Source organism: Eulemur rufifrons, chromosome 16 (assembly GCF_041146395.1).
Source record: "Eulemur rufifrons isolate Redbay chromosome 16, OSU_ERuf_1, whole genome shotgun sequence".
Classification (NCBI taxonomy): domain Eukaryota; kingdom Metazoa; phylum Chordata; class Mammalia; order Primates; family Lemuridae; genus Eulemur; species Eulemur rufifrons.
The window spans coordinates 31,421,572-31,437,522 of record NC_090998.1 but is presented as its reverse complement, the minus strand read 5'-3'; the positions used below and the strand labels follow the sequence as shown (position 1 = coordinate 31,437,522).

The window sequence follows — 15,951 nt, the reverse complement described above, 5'->3', positions numbered from 1 at the left end:
AAAAAAGGAGTAGGTCATGTATTCTTTTGAAACTTATGGAGATTTATTTTTAAGATATGTATTGCTCAAAAACAATCCTTTGATTACTTAATTCTTTCTATATTGATTCTCACCTTCTATGTCGTCTCTTCATTAAACATTTTAACTGATGCTCACTCCCTTAATTCCCAAAACCTACATATAGGCAGGGGCACACATGCAGTAGGAGAAGCCCTCTTGCGTATCAGCCATTGCCCCATTTGACAGTTGTTCAAAATGTCTTGGCGGCACCGGTTTTGAAGAGTGACTCGCCATGAACAATCACACAGGGAATTGTGCCAATCCCTGGAGGAGCAGTCTAGGGCATTAAGTAGCTGCTCCTCTGGTGTTGATGGTCTTAAAAAAGATCCTAAACTCCTTATCTGATCTTTCCTAAATCGATTAGTGTAAAATGCAATGACTTACCACTGCACACCAACTCTCCTGCAATGCAATAGCTGAAAGTTAAATTTAAAAAGAAAAAGAATCAGTTTGAAGTTTTGGCTCTTTATGGCATATTGTCTAACAGTGAAAATCAAACAGAATCAAATAAAAGTAAATAATTGCTTCCCTAGAAACATGCTATCAATTCAAATTGCTTGTTTTGTCATGTACTATTATGCCCAGTCATTTCACTAAAGAGTTCTTGGCACCTAAAGAAATGGTTTACAGTCAAGCTGTAAAGTTCATTCTTACATTAGCAGTTTCAAACATGACGGTATTTGATGGCCATGCTATTCTAGTATGACTCCATCAATTTGCTTCCATGTAACTGTTTGGAAGCCTGTAAACATGGTTTTACATTTGCAGAATTAAAAATTTCTTTTTTCCCTAAAACTACACCTGATATTTTCTGTCCTGTCTTCTGTATTACTAAGATTCAGCAAATCATTTCTTCATATGTGGGTTTTCTGGCAATACAAAATAACATAACTGATAATAAAACTGAACCTAAAACTGGCCTTCTCATTTAGAAATGGCAGGATCAAAAATTATTAAAAAATATATATAATATTCATTAAGATAATACATACATACTTTTTTCCCTAAATTAAAATGTAAAAATCAGAATTGCTTATTGGAAAGTTAGAGAATTATACCAGGTTCTTCCACAATTATCTTCAATCACTCCCCCTGCTGGTATGATATCATTATAGAAGCAGCTGCACTCAGTTAAACTGACACATTTCATGGTGTTCTCATCCAGGTAGGGGGCACTCTCTGGGCACTTAGCGTAACAACCTGTATGTAAAAACAACCCGCAGTTCATCTCTATTTTCTGAAACTTATTATACTGCATTATATATTTGTAAAGTTACTTAAATGATTCCATGAACTGCAATATATAATAGCAAAACAACACGCTCATAATGAAAATATACAAATAGAACAAGATTCATATCCTTTTGTAGTAAAATAACCTAAGAACTTACACATTTTGGTAACTTTAATTTTTTTTTCTGTATCCTAAATTATTTTTAAATGATCTGCTACTTTAATGACCAGCATGCTGTTGAACACAAAACATAAATACATATGGTAAATATGGTAAATAGCTTGAAATGGGAATGCCAATTCCAAATATCTGTTTTTGCAAGAGTAGGTAGATATTGAAATCATAATAAAATGGGCTGAAAATATCCCAAAACCTAGGGATTTAACACTGTGACTTTTGGAAACGTTTTGCATTATCCTGTTTTCTTATCCCTTCTTTCTTTCTCTCTAAAATGTATAATGCTAAGAATAAAATGCTGTTTAAGTGTGAGATACAGTTAATTGGCCACATTTAAGCAAGATTATATTATATATTGCATTCTGAAACTTCATTCTCACCAAATTACATTGTCTAATAAAAGGTATAAAGAGTGACAATAGGATCATAGAGCTGTTCCTTCTCTTTCTTTCTCTCTCTTTCAGCTATTAAACAGATAATTTATGTTTAGAGAAAATATTTCTAGTGTAGAAATATGAATGTCATAATATACATAAATACATATTCTTTAAATTATAGAATGTAAGACACTGAATTGGAGAAAACAACAGCATTTTCCAGTTTTAAAAAATCAATATCATTTCCACTACTTACTGGATATTCTTAAAATATGTCTTACCCTCTAAAAGTGAAGAAAATTTCTGGCCAATGACCCGATCTTTGCATGTTTTTGCAGCCACTGTACCACAGGGTTCATAATGCCAGCTGCATTCCCCAGGCGCATTGTAATAATCACAGTAGACAGCTATAATTGAATTATATCAAATTACCTTCATTATTATATGACAATTTTCACCTTTTATTTTCCAAAGCACTTTTAAAAGGGATTTTGGACAATATTAATAAATAGACCTAAAGTATCATTTCATCTTACCAAGTTCCTTTGGTTTCATCTAAATTGCGATACAAGCCAAAATAGCTCACACAAAAGGGGGGCATATAAGCTCAAAGGAGCACTTCTTTTTGACATCTCACACTCACGTTGCTTTGAGTTGGAAATGTAAATAGTAATTTTCCCATTTGGAGATATTTTAGGTCATAGTCTAGATTCATGGTTTGAATGTTGAAGCTCAAATTGGAAAAATAAACCTCTGGGAAAATTAAACTTTTAAATGTGTAAAATAACAGTTCCTAAACAAGATAACTAGATGTCAATCTAATTCTCTGCATAATAAACTGAATAAAATGAGTATTCTATTTCAACATTTATCATTTATCATATATTCCCTCAGATATTCCCTAATCATACCCTGCTTAGAAGAAAAAGAGTTGACTGATTTCTATAAAGCTTATGACATTCCATATATATCAAGATTCAGTTTACACTCAATTTACAGTTCACCTTCACCAGGGTTCTATAAAATTTTCAAGGAAACATAACATGTGAGAACTTTAACCAAAAGTAATATATGATGTAAATGTTTAAGGACATATGAACATGTCAAGGTAAGTTCATTGTTCATCTAAGTAGGAATAAGAAATATTCTCCATCAGTATTCAATTCTTTTCCCTGCGAACACAAGAATTCTTGAAACTAAAAGTGAACTAGAAATGCTGTGCCAGGTGCTATATTTTTTTAATTAGATGTTTTTCACATCATAAACAAAAATATTAACCTGCTTTTAAACCTTTCTGGGTACAAAAAGCATGTGTTTTATAGAAAATATAAGACGAAGATTGATTGTCTAACAAAACAATCCTATCTAATTACGTTTTTAAAGAACAACGCCATATGCACTTCACTTACGACATAGATTTGGTTTTCTCCACGAGACACAGACCCCAACTGCACTGCACGCCTCCGCGTACATAGCCACGGCGGTGCAGAAGCCGAGGTACTTCCCCTCCAAGTCGCACGCGCAGGCTTCCTCAATGCAGGCGTCATAGTAAGCACTTGGGTCAACCTAGGGAGAGCACAGCACGTGAGTCTTTGGGAGGAAACCTGCGCAAGCGGGTGCTTTCAGAGCAGTGCTACCTTGTTGTGGCAGTCTCTGAAGGTGCTGTCTCTGATGACCTCACATTTCCGCACAGCCCAGGCTTTGCAGTATGGGTTTGAGTCACATGGGAAACTTTGAGTTACTGTGTCTGAACATTCTTGACTGGTTTTCCAACTGTTTCCAAATTCCAGCGCTCCAGCAGCTACTGATGAGTATCTTGTTGTGAAATCATCCTTGAGATCACCATTGTTATTTCCGCAAAGACCACACACTTTGCCCTATATTGATCAGAAAGGGAAATCTGAAAATGAATTGTGCTAGAAATACTGTGATTGACAGATAGATAGACAAACAGATATCACAATTATGTATATTATATGATGCATGTGTGTTAAATTCCAAATTTTGAAAGGAAACCAGAATTTGTGGATAAGCTTCTGCTCCTGTTTAAGGTATCCCATATTGCAAAACAATCTAGTATCAAGTAGAATAAATACCTTCAGAACCAAAAATAATTATATTTGCTACCTCCAAATTATACGAGTGTTCTTAGAATATCTGCTCCAAGGAACACATTTAATTCTAAGTATACCAACTACCTCAAAATCACATCATGTGATAATCTCAAGTAACCAAATATGGTTAAATTAGATATCTCACGTTTATTGCATTTACCTTTTTATCAGATTTTATCATCTTTGATTACATTTCATATCTCATGACAAAATTGAAGAGAGGTGGAAGGAAGGCTTGTTACTATAACAGAGACCTTACCATTCTCCCACTCCCCATCTACTGGAGAATACTTGTCTCTAATTTTTAGTAACAGAAATGATTTTGCTTCCCTATTATTCACTTATTAATGATATACATACATTCCAGCTTGGATCCAGTATAACAGACAGTCTTGTATTTTTGTCCCATATAATGATGATTCCGTTTAGAAATTTCAGAATCAAGTACAGGCCAACAGTATGTATGGAGTATGCATTTGTCTTAAGTTCACATTCTTTACTTTCTGTAGTTTTCACTGCAGTTACTTTACCATCTTGCAAGACAACATTCTGATCCTATAAATTAAAAGACAGATTTACAACAACAGTTTTATTAGGCTGCTCATATTTTGGAGAAAAAGTAAATAAAGAGAAGTAGTACCGTACCTGGAAAGCAACTATGATTTTTCTTGAACACGTGAGCCCGTCTTCACAGCATGGGACGCTCTCAGTCAAAATACGAAATGTGCCATTTTCACCACCACAGTAATCCTTTAAAATTAAATTATGGTAATAAGTTTATGAATATCAGAGAAACAGAATGCAACTGCAATAGTGTGTCAGACAAATATTCTTACAGAGAATATTTGCCTTAAACTCAATAAATCATCGTATGCTGTGTTATGGAACTTCCAAAAGACAAAAGTTTAACTGCATTTATGGGTAGGTAGCCCTGGCCAAGTGTCCAATCTAGTTAATTTGCTTTGACTCAGCCCTTTTTCCATTACTTCTACACAAGTTTAGAATTACACGATAAATATACAAATATTTAAATTACATACGTTTGTAATCATAGATTTATTTCTAGCCTCTGTGAATAGCTAAAGGCAGTTTGTTTTCCTCAGAGACTTATAGGAAACTTGATATTTAATCAAGACTTGTATAAATACAAAATGATCCAAACTTCACCCCTTAAATGTTATTTAGGAAGCAGCTTAGTTGTATGTAACAAGCATGAACTCTGGAATCAGACAGGTCTAGGTTTTAATATAATATTTTCTATTTAGTAGCTAAAGTTGCTTAACCTCAATTTCATCATCTGCATTATAGGAATAATAATATTAGTCTTAAAGTATTACAATTATTAAATGCAATCAAAGATATAAGTTTGTTTGGTGAAGAAACACACATAAAATGGTAGCTGTCATTTTTGGTCTTGGTATTGTTGTTAGAATAGTAATATCTAACACTTACTAAACCCTTAGTATGTACTCAAGTATGTGCTCTAGTTTGGTTCCAAGTAGGGGTTATTTTCACGCCTGTTTTACAGACAAAGAAACTGAGACACTGAGAGGTTAAGGAATATACCCAAAGTCACACATCTGAAAAATGATAGAGACAGCACTGAAATCTAGTCCTAGCCTCCAGAGTCAACATTATAGGGTATAACGTTTTAGTGCCTTCTAGAAACATACAAGGGCCCTTTTTAATATAATTGCTATTTTGAAAATAAAATTCTGCAGAATTTATATGTAAATGAATAATTAAGAAGTATGGAAATATTATGATAAAACACTCATAATTACCTCAAGAAATGAATACTGACAGAGACCATCAAAGCTGTAACTTTTCCCATCAAAAGTTCTAACGTGACCTTCCCCATAGATGTGGCAGGTAGTTTGACATTCATTTTGTGTACAGCTCCAAGCCCCTTTTATGCAAGTACTAAAAGGAAAAGATGAGAGGGTGGTAATTATATTATGCCAGGATTCATACATTCATATTGCTTTTGTAAGGAAGCACAAAGTAATGTTTCATATTGATTTAAATTTTGCAGTTGTCTTCATTATAAGATATGATAGTCATTATATATATAAAGCTATATAAAGTTTCTATTTTTATTTTGTAATTTTTTTAATTTCAATAGGTACAACAGATTTTTTGTTATATGGATGAATTGTATAATGCTGAAGTCAGGGCTTTTAGTGTACACATCTCCAGGGTAGCATACATTATACCTGATAGGTCATATTGATTTAAATTTTGTAGTTGTGTTCATCATAATATATGATATTCGTTATATGTGATGCTATATAAAGTTTCTATTTTTTAAAAAAATAGCATCTTTTTCTAACTACATTTCACCATTATTTTTTTTCAAATATTCCAAATTATGACTTCTTTCCCATGAAAATAAGAGCAGACTGTATATTTTCTAATATCCAAAACAAATAAAATTGTAATCCTTTGCTAAGCACCATTGATTGCAGCCAACTGAAGTGACACTTCCTTGGTCATATTCTTGTCCACCAAAAGAGCATGGGCAGTCATCAGGAAAGACACACTTTCCTTTAGAATTTCGAACCATTCCTTCTGGACAGTAGCACCCACGTTTGCAAGGCAAGTCCTCCTACAAGAATAAATACAAAATATACACCATGAAGCACTATTCTAATCATGTCACATTATCAGCATTAATTTAAATACATAAATATGCCAAGTATACATTTGGAGTCAACATTTGACAAGTGAAAATAATGCACAAAAATAACATGACCTTCAAATTATTTTTCACTGAAATTTTAGTTTCCTTATGCCCTGAAATAATTAAAAGTTTTCAAAGCCTAAACCCCAATGTCATGTCACTTACACCAAAAGTAGGTATGTTCCGAGTGCTACATGTTCTGTCACTTCTTCTCTGTGCCTTTGGATCACTGCAGTCTACGTACTCAGCCCCTCCAGAACAATTTTCTGCAGAATAAAGGAAATTATTGTTAATCGAGGGCCTATTGATCTGTTTATTTTAGCCAAAGTAGATATTTTAAGCTTGTGCCATGATTTCAACACTTACGTAGGGTTAAATCAATGGGAATCTGGCACAGAAGAATTCCATCCCGACAGACACTGGAAGTAAAGCAAAATTATACATGTAAACATCAAATTATTTCAAGAACAATTAGCTAGATGGATGAGACACAGTCCCCAGAAGATGCATAAGATGTACCAACACAAGCATGTACAAACAAGGTTCTATGGACATCAGAGAAAACCTCATGGAGAAGATGGCTGGATCTTGATGGGTAAATAAGATTCAATAGATAGCGCTGATAAGATGTAAAACTGTGGGATAGGAAAGAACAAGATGTGTTACAACGAATTCAATGAGTCGTGCTTGGATAGGCAGAATGCACAATAGGAAGATGTGGTATAAGTAGGTTGGGGTCAGATTTTGGATGGACTTAAATGACTTGCAACTTTGTTTATATTCTTCAGGCAACTTTCAGCCACAAAAGTTTCTGAGCATGGAGGTGGCACTATCAGAATAATGCTCTATGTTAGACATTCTTCCTGCAGTGCAGGAAACGTGAGACAGAGACAGAGACAGACGGGACAATGAACAACCAAGTTAGCTATCACAGCAGTGCCAGCAAGAGCTGACGGGAGTCTGAAATAGGGTAGTGATGAAGAGAACCATAATGTAGAGATGCTAGCCTAAGATTCATTAAAAAGTTAATATATTGATTCCTCAACTACTGCAGAGGGAAAAAAAGTATCACTATCATAACCAGCCAAATGTTTACAGGCTTTGACGGCAAGGGGTTACCTATGCTTTCCTTTTGAATGGCTAAGAAAAATCATTTATTGCTAAATGATAGCATCATGAAACTAAAGAAAAGAGAGAAGGCACATTCAAAGTATTTTGGGATGGTTATTTCATTTTTGCAGTTATGTTGTCAAGAATTCTGTCTGTGGAATTGGAAATGTGGTTAAATTACTTTGCTCCAAACTGCAGAAATCATAGAATTCTCATTACAAAATAGTCAAAATTATTCAATTCTTCAAGAACTAAATCTAAATTCTTGGGTATGGCCTGGCCCCTGTTCATGTTTCTAGCTCAATCTTATACAATAGAAACCCACTTGTGTAAATCTTTTTCCAAACATTTTCTACATTAGTTCATTTTGCTTATGCTACAGGAAATCATCCTCCACATTTCAATTTTGTTGGGAAAATGATTCATAACAAATGCCAGTCTCCTCTTGGAAGTTTTCCTTAATTTCCTCAGGTAGTGACTGGCCCCTTCAGGTACCATATTATAGCATACAAACCTATGTTTAACAGTCACCCTGCTTACTCTGTGAGTCCAAGACAATGTTTGTTCATCTTCGTAAATCCAGCACTTAGTACAAAGCATGGCACACAGTAGGTACTTAATAAATGTTTGTTGAGTGATGACTGCTGAGAGATAGCTAGAAAGCATTGTCTGAATATGAAATCATTTTGCACTGTCTGTACATAGGAGCTGTCAGAATATTTTTTGCATGTTTCAAACCAAACCAGAGTAGGATAAATCATTTATAGCCATTAGGATGGAGTGAAGCCCCTCCAGAAGAAAAGAGACAATAACCTGAATACGAAATAAAAAATATAACATATGGGAAGTCTAAGAAGACTTAATACTAGTAAAAGATCACTTCTCTGCAAAGGACTCAGTACCTTGGTTTCAAAGTCATAACAAGATATATGGAATCTCCATACCATTTATTATCACCAATATGGATGAGTTTGCCTGGTTGCATGACCTCATCATTTATGTAGCAGTCACACTGAGATTTTGAAACACAGTTCCCTTCATTATTCTGGTACATTCCATCAGGGCAGGTGCATCCATCAACTGGAACATCTTCTACATCACAGCTCCTATCTCTCTCTGACAGTGATCGGCAAGAACTATTGCAGGCTTTTACGTTGTACTTAAAAACTAGGCCACTTGGACAAGAGTGTTCTGTCGGTACAGAGACAAAAATAATAAGCATGTATATGTCCAGGAAAATAAACATTTTTACTTCAACTTGATGTTTATAGATATTATAGAGAATTATCCATAATTGAGAATATGAATTACGAAAAAGGTTCTTGTTCATTGTTTTCTGTTTTCCTTTTTTCAGTCAATAATGAGTTCCTACTGTATGTTTAAACACTCTGCTGGGGATAAGGCCCACAAACAAGATAGGCAATACACTGCTATCATGTGGTTTATACTCCTGGGGGAAGACAATTGTGGTATGTGCCAGGAAGAAGCAAGATGGGAAGCACTGAGCGTGTACAGCTGAGGACCCCCACTTAGTGAAAAGGGTGGGTAGATGGGGAGCAGAAAGGCAGCCCAAAGAGAGGCAGTTCTATGTCTGGGGAACAGCCTAAGTCAGAAGGGAGGATAATTCTTTCAAAGAGCACATAGAAGAATAAAACCTATAAAGCCAGAGACAGAATCAGAAGTTAGAACTTAAAGGGCCCATTTAAGGAGTTTGGTCTTTAGCCTTAGAGTAACCAGAAGCCATTAACTTGTTTTAGACATTAGGAGTGTCCCATGATAAGGTTAGTTTGATTTGGTTTTGCTTTATAGATTACCCTGGTTTCTCTGTGGAAAATGGATTAGAGGGAGCCAACAGTGGATACTGAAGGGAGCTATTGCAATCTCTCAAGAGAAATAAATGGTGGTTTACTGAACTAGGTTGGTGGTAACAGAGATGGAGACAAATGGAAATGGATTTGAGAGAGACTTTGGAGTTGAACTTGACAGGTCTTATTGATTAACAGGATACGGGCTACAGGGTGTTAAGTATGATCTATGAGAGACGTGTTTCTACAAAGTTTGTTTTGTTTTTTTTTTTCTTTTGGTAAGTCAAGTATTTTTATGACGTCATATTCAAATAGTGCAATAAATAGTTTAAAACAAAGCAAAGTTTTATAAATATGGTAGTCTAGCCCCTAATTTATGGATGTATTTTTATTTGGTTTTTCTCAAAATAAATTTTTAATATTAGAATATCATTTACGAATGCATTAGCAGTCAGAATATTATTTAAATTTCAGCATACAGTAATTAAACAGGAAGATATATTTATATATGAATACCTATATATTCTTTTCTTATTTATATGTGAATATATTAAATCAAGACAAAAGAAATGAAGCAAGAAGTAAAAAAAAAAAAAAATGCAAAGATTGCTCAAGGATTCAAAAAAAAAAAAACCAGAAAAATAATCTTTGAAAGAACCAGTTACAAATTTATAAATACATGTGCCTAAACTACACACACACACACACACACACACACATACACACACCCCACACACACAAGACTACAGTGAAACTGAGAAGGAAGTAGAGTTATCGGAAGCCTCCATCCTACTTACCACAACGTCCCATTCTCCATCCTGCTATGTAGGTTTCTTTCTCAGCACATGCTTTCACATAGTTTCCTAAAATCGTACACAAGCAATCTTGACTGTTTTCACAAGAGCAAGTGTACTTTTTGCATTCCTTTAAAACAAGAAACAAATTTATATTGCATCACAAAATTATTCAGAACAGGTAAACTGGATATAATAATTTAGTTCGTAACCACTCCTCTACTCTGAAAAATGTTTTAACTCTGAAACCTTTGGAAATAGTTTTTAAATATTCAAAATAGCAAATGAATTAACTCATTTGTTGAAAAACTTAGAAAAGACAAGAAGAGAAAAATTCAAGATTTGCCTCATTTGGGGTTATTTTCCAGCACTACTATCTTTTTTCTAAGTTGGTATATCTAACACTTGAATAAATTAATGGAATGTAATGTTAAATGTAAGCATAAACTTCAATCTATTGACAATGGCTGTTTGAAATGTTTCATATCTACATGCTTTTATCAATATCATCAAAGTATTTCTCAAAAAGAGTTGTTAATGTTAGACCTTCACTCACCTCATGATAGGATTTAGGGTTCACAATTGGATGGCAGGAAGCAAAAGGCCCACTAGAATCAAGAAGAATCCCACATTGCTTTTCAGCAAACTTTTCTGTAAGGAAATTAACATGCCCAAATTTAGTATCAATAACATCACAAAATTTTCAACTGAAAGAAAAGATGTAAATTTTTTACGGAATTTTGTCTTTGTTAAAACGATCTTAAAGTGTTTTGCTATAATAAATCTAATTTGTTGTCACTATATATAGTATGTTGTCACTATAGTATGATATAATTATAAACATCTTACACAAAGAGGTAGTCTTTAGTAACTTTGGATTTTTGAATCAAATAGATTAACCTTTCTCTGAAATGCAGTTTTTATATAAAAATGAGAATAAGGGGACCTGATTATATCTTTAGGTGACTTTTAACTTTAAAATATATATTTATGGCTACATTGTGACAAGTTGGTAAATAAACCAGCCACAACATGCTCCCCCTCCCTCATCAGCCTGGAAGGTCATATCAGTTTTTCTGAAGGTCAGGTATTAGAACCAGTTTCACTAATTGAAATACACTAATTTTATTTTTTTGAAAAGTGTTTAATTAGTATTTGCTTTATAAATAACTAGCCTAATATTGAATTTACAAAAAAATAAAATTCATAAAAATATAATAATATCTGAGTAGCAACTGCTTTGCTTAATGATTTTTGACAATAAAGGAAAATTATTCTGTTAAAAAAAAGACCAATTATTTCCAAAATTTTGACAGATTGGTAACCATATATCACCACTGTCTATGTAAATATTACTAAAAACTTACTAAAGTACAGTGCAATTTTCTGCATTTAAAATTAAATTTAATTAATTTATACATCTCTCCAAAGTGGTGGCGTATAGTCTGCTCAGCATAAACTGGGTTGGTTTCTTATGAGATATACATTCTTTTTGCCTATTCTCATGATAATTGTTTTCATTGCAACAACCCCAAGACAAAATAACATGACAGTCAAAACCCTGAAATATGTATTACTATGTTTATGTTAATGCTTCTACTCACTCATTTTTAAAATCAAACTTAGTAGAGGAAGCTTCAAAAGGAATTGCTTTAGTAATTTTAAAATATTATCATAAACTGACCAGACTATTTGTTTCACATATGTGGATTAATTGAGAAACAACTAATTAGCATGCCAATATAATGTATTTTAATCTAGCTTCGTCGCATTGCTTATTTATGAAAGAAGCAATATAAAATAAAGCACTCATTAATATCAGCAATACTAGAGGAATAATCAAAGCACAGCTTGGATTCAACATACTTGGATTGAAACTTTACCTGTCATCCTTAGTTACACCTCTCTGAGCTTCATTATCAACATCTGCATTAATGGGATAATAACCCCACCCATGTCCTTTATTAATTTTAGTGAAAATAAACTGAACAATGAAAGTCTTTTGGTAAACTGAAACATAAGCTGTATCATAGCAGTGTAAATTTTAAGTAATACGATCTATATTTGGGGCTTTGTATTACTTATATATATGAAAGCAGTGGTTAGGACACCTAGACATAGCTACAGCTTTGTCATCAAGTGGCTGCAACAGTTTGGGTGAGTCTTGCTACTTATATGTAACAATGATCATTTTTACAACTAAACGAGGGAAAATTAAGAAACTAAATGATCTTCAAAGTTTCCTCTATCTAACCCAATTATTCTATAATTATGGAGAAAAGTATGTAAGAAGGGAAAGAGTAGGTATAGAAAAAGACAACCAAGATGAGCCCCCAGTGAAAGATGTGTTTTCTAGGGTCTGCTCAGCCAGCCAGGCTGCTTCTCTGCTGTTTCCTCTAAAATTGGGAAAGTACAACAAACACTAGCTAAAATCAGGATTATCTAATATGCTCAGATTATTACCAGAGTGAGTACATAATTCCTAGCACCAAATATGTAATTACAGAGTTTGATATTCAATTAATATTACCTTTTTCTATACTGATACATGAAGCGGAGTCTCCTTTAGGACAGGATGTCATTTCCCAAGAGCTAGCAAATGCCTGAGATGTCTTCTCCAATATATTCTGACTTGACATGAAATCATCCTCTGCTTTGTTGTTGTAGGAACCACAGAGTCCTGTATAATAGCACAGAACAAAGTTTAACAGCTCCTCGCCTACTCAACTTTTTGGATTCATATCCTAACTTCAGTTCTTCGCTCAAATCAGAACCTGTAAAACCTGCAAAAGCTACATGAGAATAAGTCTTGGGTCCTTCTTACCCTTGAGTTACATTCTTTTTCCTATGTGTAAGTATATTACCTTCTCAAGTGAAGGTGTATTGCAAAAGTTTATACTGTTTATAAATTAGTAGCTCTTTGTGGGACTTGCTGTAATTGTTTTGTTTATTTTGTTCAACATCCATAGCTGTATGTAAGAACTTATTTCTGTGATAGAAAACAGCAGTGAAAGACATGACCATGTAATCTATCAGAAAAACAAGTAATAGTGCAGCTTGTAGTTGAAATAGGATTTTCAAAAGATTTATATTTGTAATATTTTCATTTATTCAACTATAAGTCAAGGCCTTAGTAATTTATATGAACAAAGTGATACATTGACATATTATCAAATCTCATTTAAACAAAAGCATTAATTTAAAAATTTTTAAGTGCTTAAATTGTTAAAAATCCTTTTGGGAATAGATTTTGCAATAAATAAAGTGTCTTCCAAAGTTCTCTAATCCAACTATGAAAAGCAAGTTGGAATTATTTTACTACAATGTGGAAGGGAAGATTACGTCAAAATGCTTTATTGTTTAGTGTTACTATTTGAGGAACAAAGGAAATTATAATAAATCATGGTCACATTAGAGCCTTGGGAATAAAAATATATCTAGAGGACTTACCTACAGTGTCTGTAAATTGGTTAGGTGGCATGGACACATATAATTGCATCACAGGAACAATTTGTATTTGCATTTTTACATGACAGTATGTTTCTACTTGAAGATATGAGGAAGATGCATTGAAGATCTGTATTTTATCTGTTAAATAATTATTAACATTAATAACAATTAACATGTTCAATAGTTTATAATTTCTTAAAATACTTTAATATTTTAATCTGTTAAAAATAACTTTAAAAATTGAATAAATGACTATATTTTACACTTATTTTAAAGTGCTGTTATTAAACTTACCTGAATAATAATAACCTTGATTTCTGATCTTGTCATTTGTGACTGTTCCATCTCTGTTGAATATGTATTTGTCAACTGAAACAGACTAATATTTAAAACATTTTATTAGTTCATATTAATTTACAGTATTAATTTTTAATGTAATATGTGAACCTGAATTTTTGTGTCATGAAACATGTTTAATTTTATTGAATTAATTTATAAATATCTAAAATAGAGAATTTTTTAAAGCATTTCTAATATTTTGCTTCATTGTTTCTTACACCAGTTCTGTGTAGTAGATTGTAAAGGAAACTTCATCTCCAATTTTTAGTTGCAGAAACTAAAACCCAAGAAGATAACTTGGATTTCCAAAGGTCAAACAGCTTGTAAGTGCCAAAGTCCAGGCTAGTTGTCCTCCCTTCCCATTTAGGTCTATTTGTACTTACAACGTCAGTTCCAAATACATAAAATTCTAAACAAATGCCATTGCGTTTCTTCTTAAATGGTCCACAAAGTTTAACAATTCATTGAGGCTGATCTGAGATTAGCATATTAATCATGTGTCTATATAATTTTTATGTACTTCAGGATCTTTGGAAATACTTAGCTCTTCTACAGACTTTATCAATTTTCTGTGCATCTTACTTATGCTTTTAATATACATAGTAAAGCCTTGCTTCCTCAACCTTAAAAATTTATGAAATAATTGATATAATTTGAATAAACCTTAGATAGCTGATTACTTACAGAATTCAAGAGAAGTGTAACACTATTCAAGCATGTTCCTGTCTGACCACTTGGACACGGACGAAGCTCAACACTAACAGACCAATCTTTATCCTGTTAAAAAAAATGCGTATCATTAAAATGCTATTTATTGTATGCTATTACTGTGTGATTCAGTGATTCATTTACAATGCACGTTTGAATTTTAAATATGAATAATTTCCACACACAATTAGTTTGTTCTAAAAATAGAAACCTAGTTTAGTCCACGGTACAGTCTCAGGATTGACCAAGAACTTTGTAGTTTGGTCCAAGCAGCTTGCGTAAACTATGACTACATAGTCTACAATTGATGGATTTTCATAGTCATCATTTTTTTTTGTTGTTTTATCTTTACTCTTTGTCTTTTCCTTAAAGGGAATTGTGCTGCCTTGCAGAAACTAGTAGGAATTAGAGGTAGCTTAGCTTATTTATTCTCTCAACAGTTCACAATGTCTATTTAAATCCAATGTGAGAGGTATTTGCCTTGTAAAAAGATAATATAAGTCATGTCAAACACTGGCTTCCGGTTCTCATTTGAAAGTCTAGAAATATACAATCTACAAGAAGCAAATGTTCCATATGCTTTGGCATTTTTCCCTCTCACTTTCCCCAACCCCTATTCTGTAGGATTAAGAGAGCAGCATAGAAAGCAGGAAACATAAACTGTGTTGGTAGGCAATCAGGAAGCTGTATTTTAGAATACTGACTTTTAATGGCAGCAGATACATTTTGCAGCTTACTGGACATTAACCCACATCTCTCACTTCAGGATTCACAAATTTCTCTCATCTGCATTTCTCACCAGGAAGATTAAATGCAATGGCTAATTCTCATGTTGACTAAAAGGCACAAGCTACAAAATGAAATCAACCTTTCATTGAAATTCAGATTAATTAAAATTTTAGTACTGATAAGAATAGCATCTATTATACTGGCACTATTGTATTATAAATACTAAAAATAAATTTAAGAGAATGATGAAAGAGATGCTTCAAAGAATGTAAAATACTGTATTGAAGCAGTGGTGAACACAGGCAAAGGGAAGTAAAATGAAATAATTTTCCAGTGTATTTAGATGATTGTTAGTAAATGAGGAGGGTTTT

The 15,951-nt window shown here is 33.2% G+C and overlaps 1 protein-coding gene across 1 annotated transcript in view; it reads right to left on the bottom strand.

Moving 5' to 3' along the window:
• The window catches only part of LOC138397257 (mucin-19), a 139,940-nt gene that overhangs the window by 89,755 nt on the left and 34,234 nt on the right, over positions 1-15,951 (bottom strand). Inside the window, 18 exon segments of the mRNA XM_069491212.1 lie at positions 445-476; positions 1,119-1,260; positions 2,130-2,255; positions 3,258-3,414; positions 3,486-3,725; positions 4,323-4,517; positions 4,608-4,712; positions 5,747-5,885; positions 6,419-6,570; positions 6,811-6,911; positions 7,012-7,064; positions 8,700-8,946; positions 10,358-10,484; positions 10,911-11,005; positions 12,885-13,034; positions 13,805-13,942; positions 14,099-14,183; positions 14,828-14,920. Of these exon segments, the coding sequence (XP_069347313.1) occupies positions 445-476; positions 1,119-1,260; positions 2,130-2,255; positions 3,258-3,414; positions 3,486-3,725; positions 4,323-4,517; positions 4,608-4,712; positions 5,747-5,885; positions 6,419-6,570; positions 6,811-6,911; positions 7,012-7,064; positions 8,700-8,946; positions 10,358-10,484; positions 10,911-11,005; positions 12,885-13,034; positions 13,805-13,942; positions 14,099-14,183; positions 14,828-14,920 (2,377 nt within the window).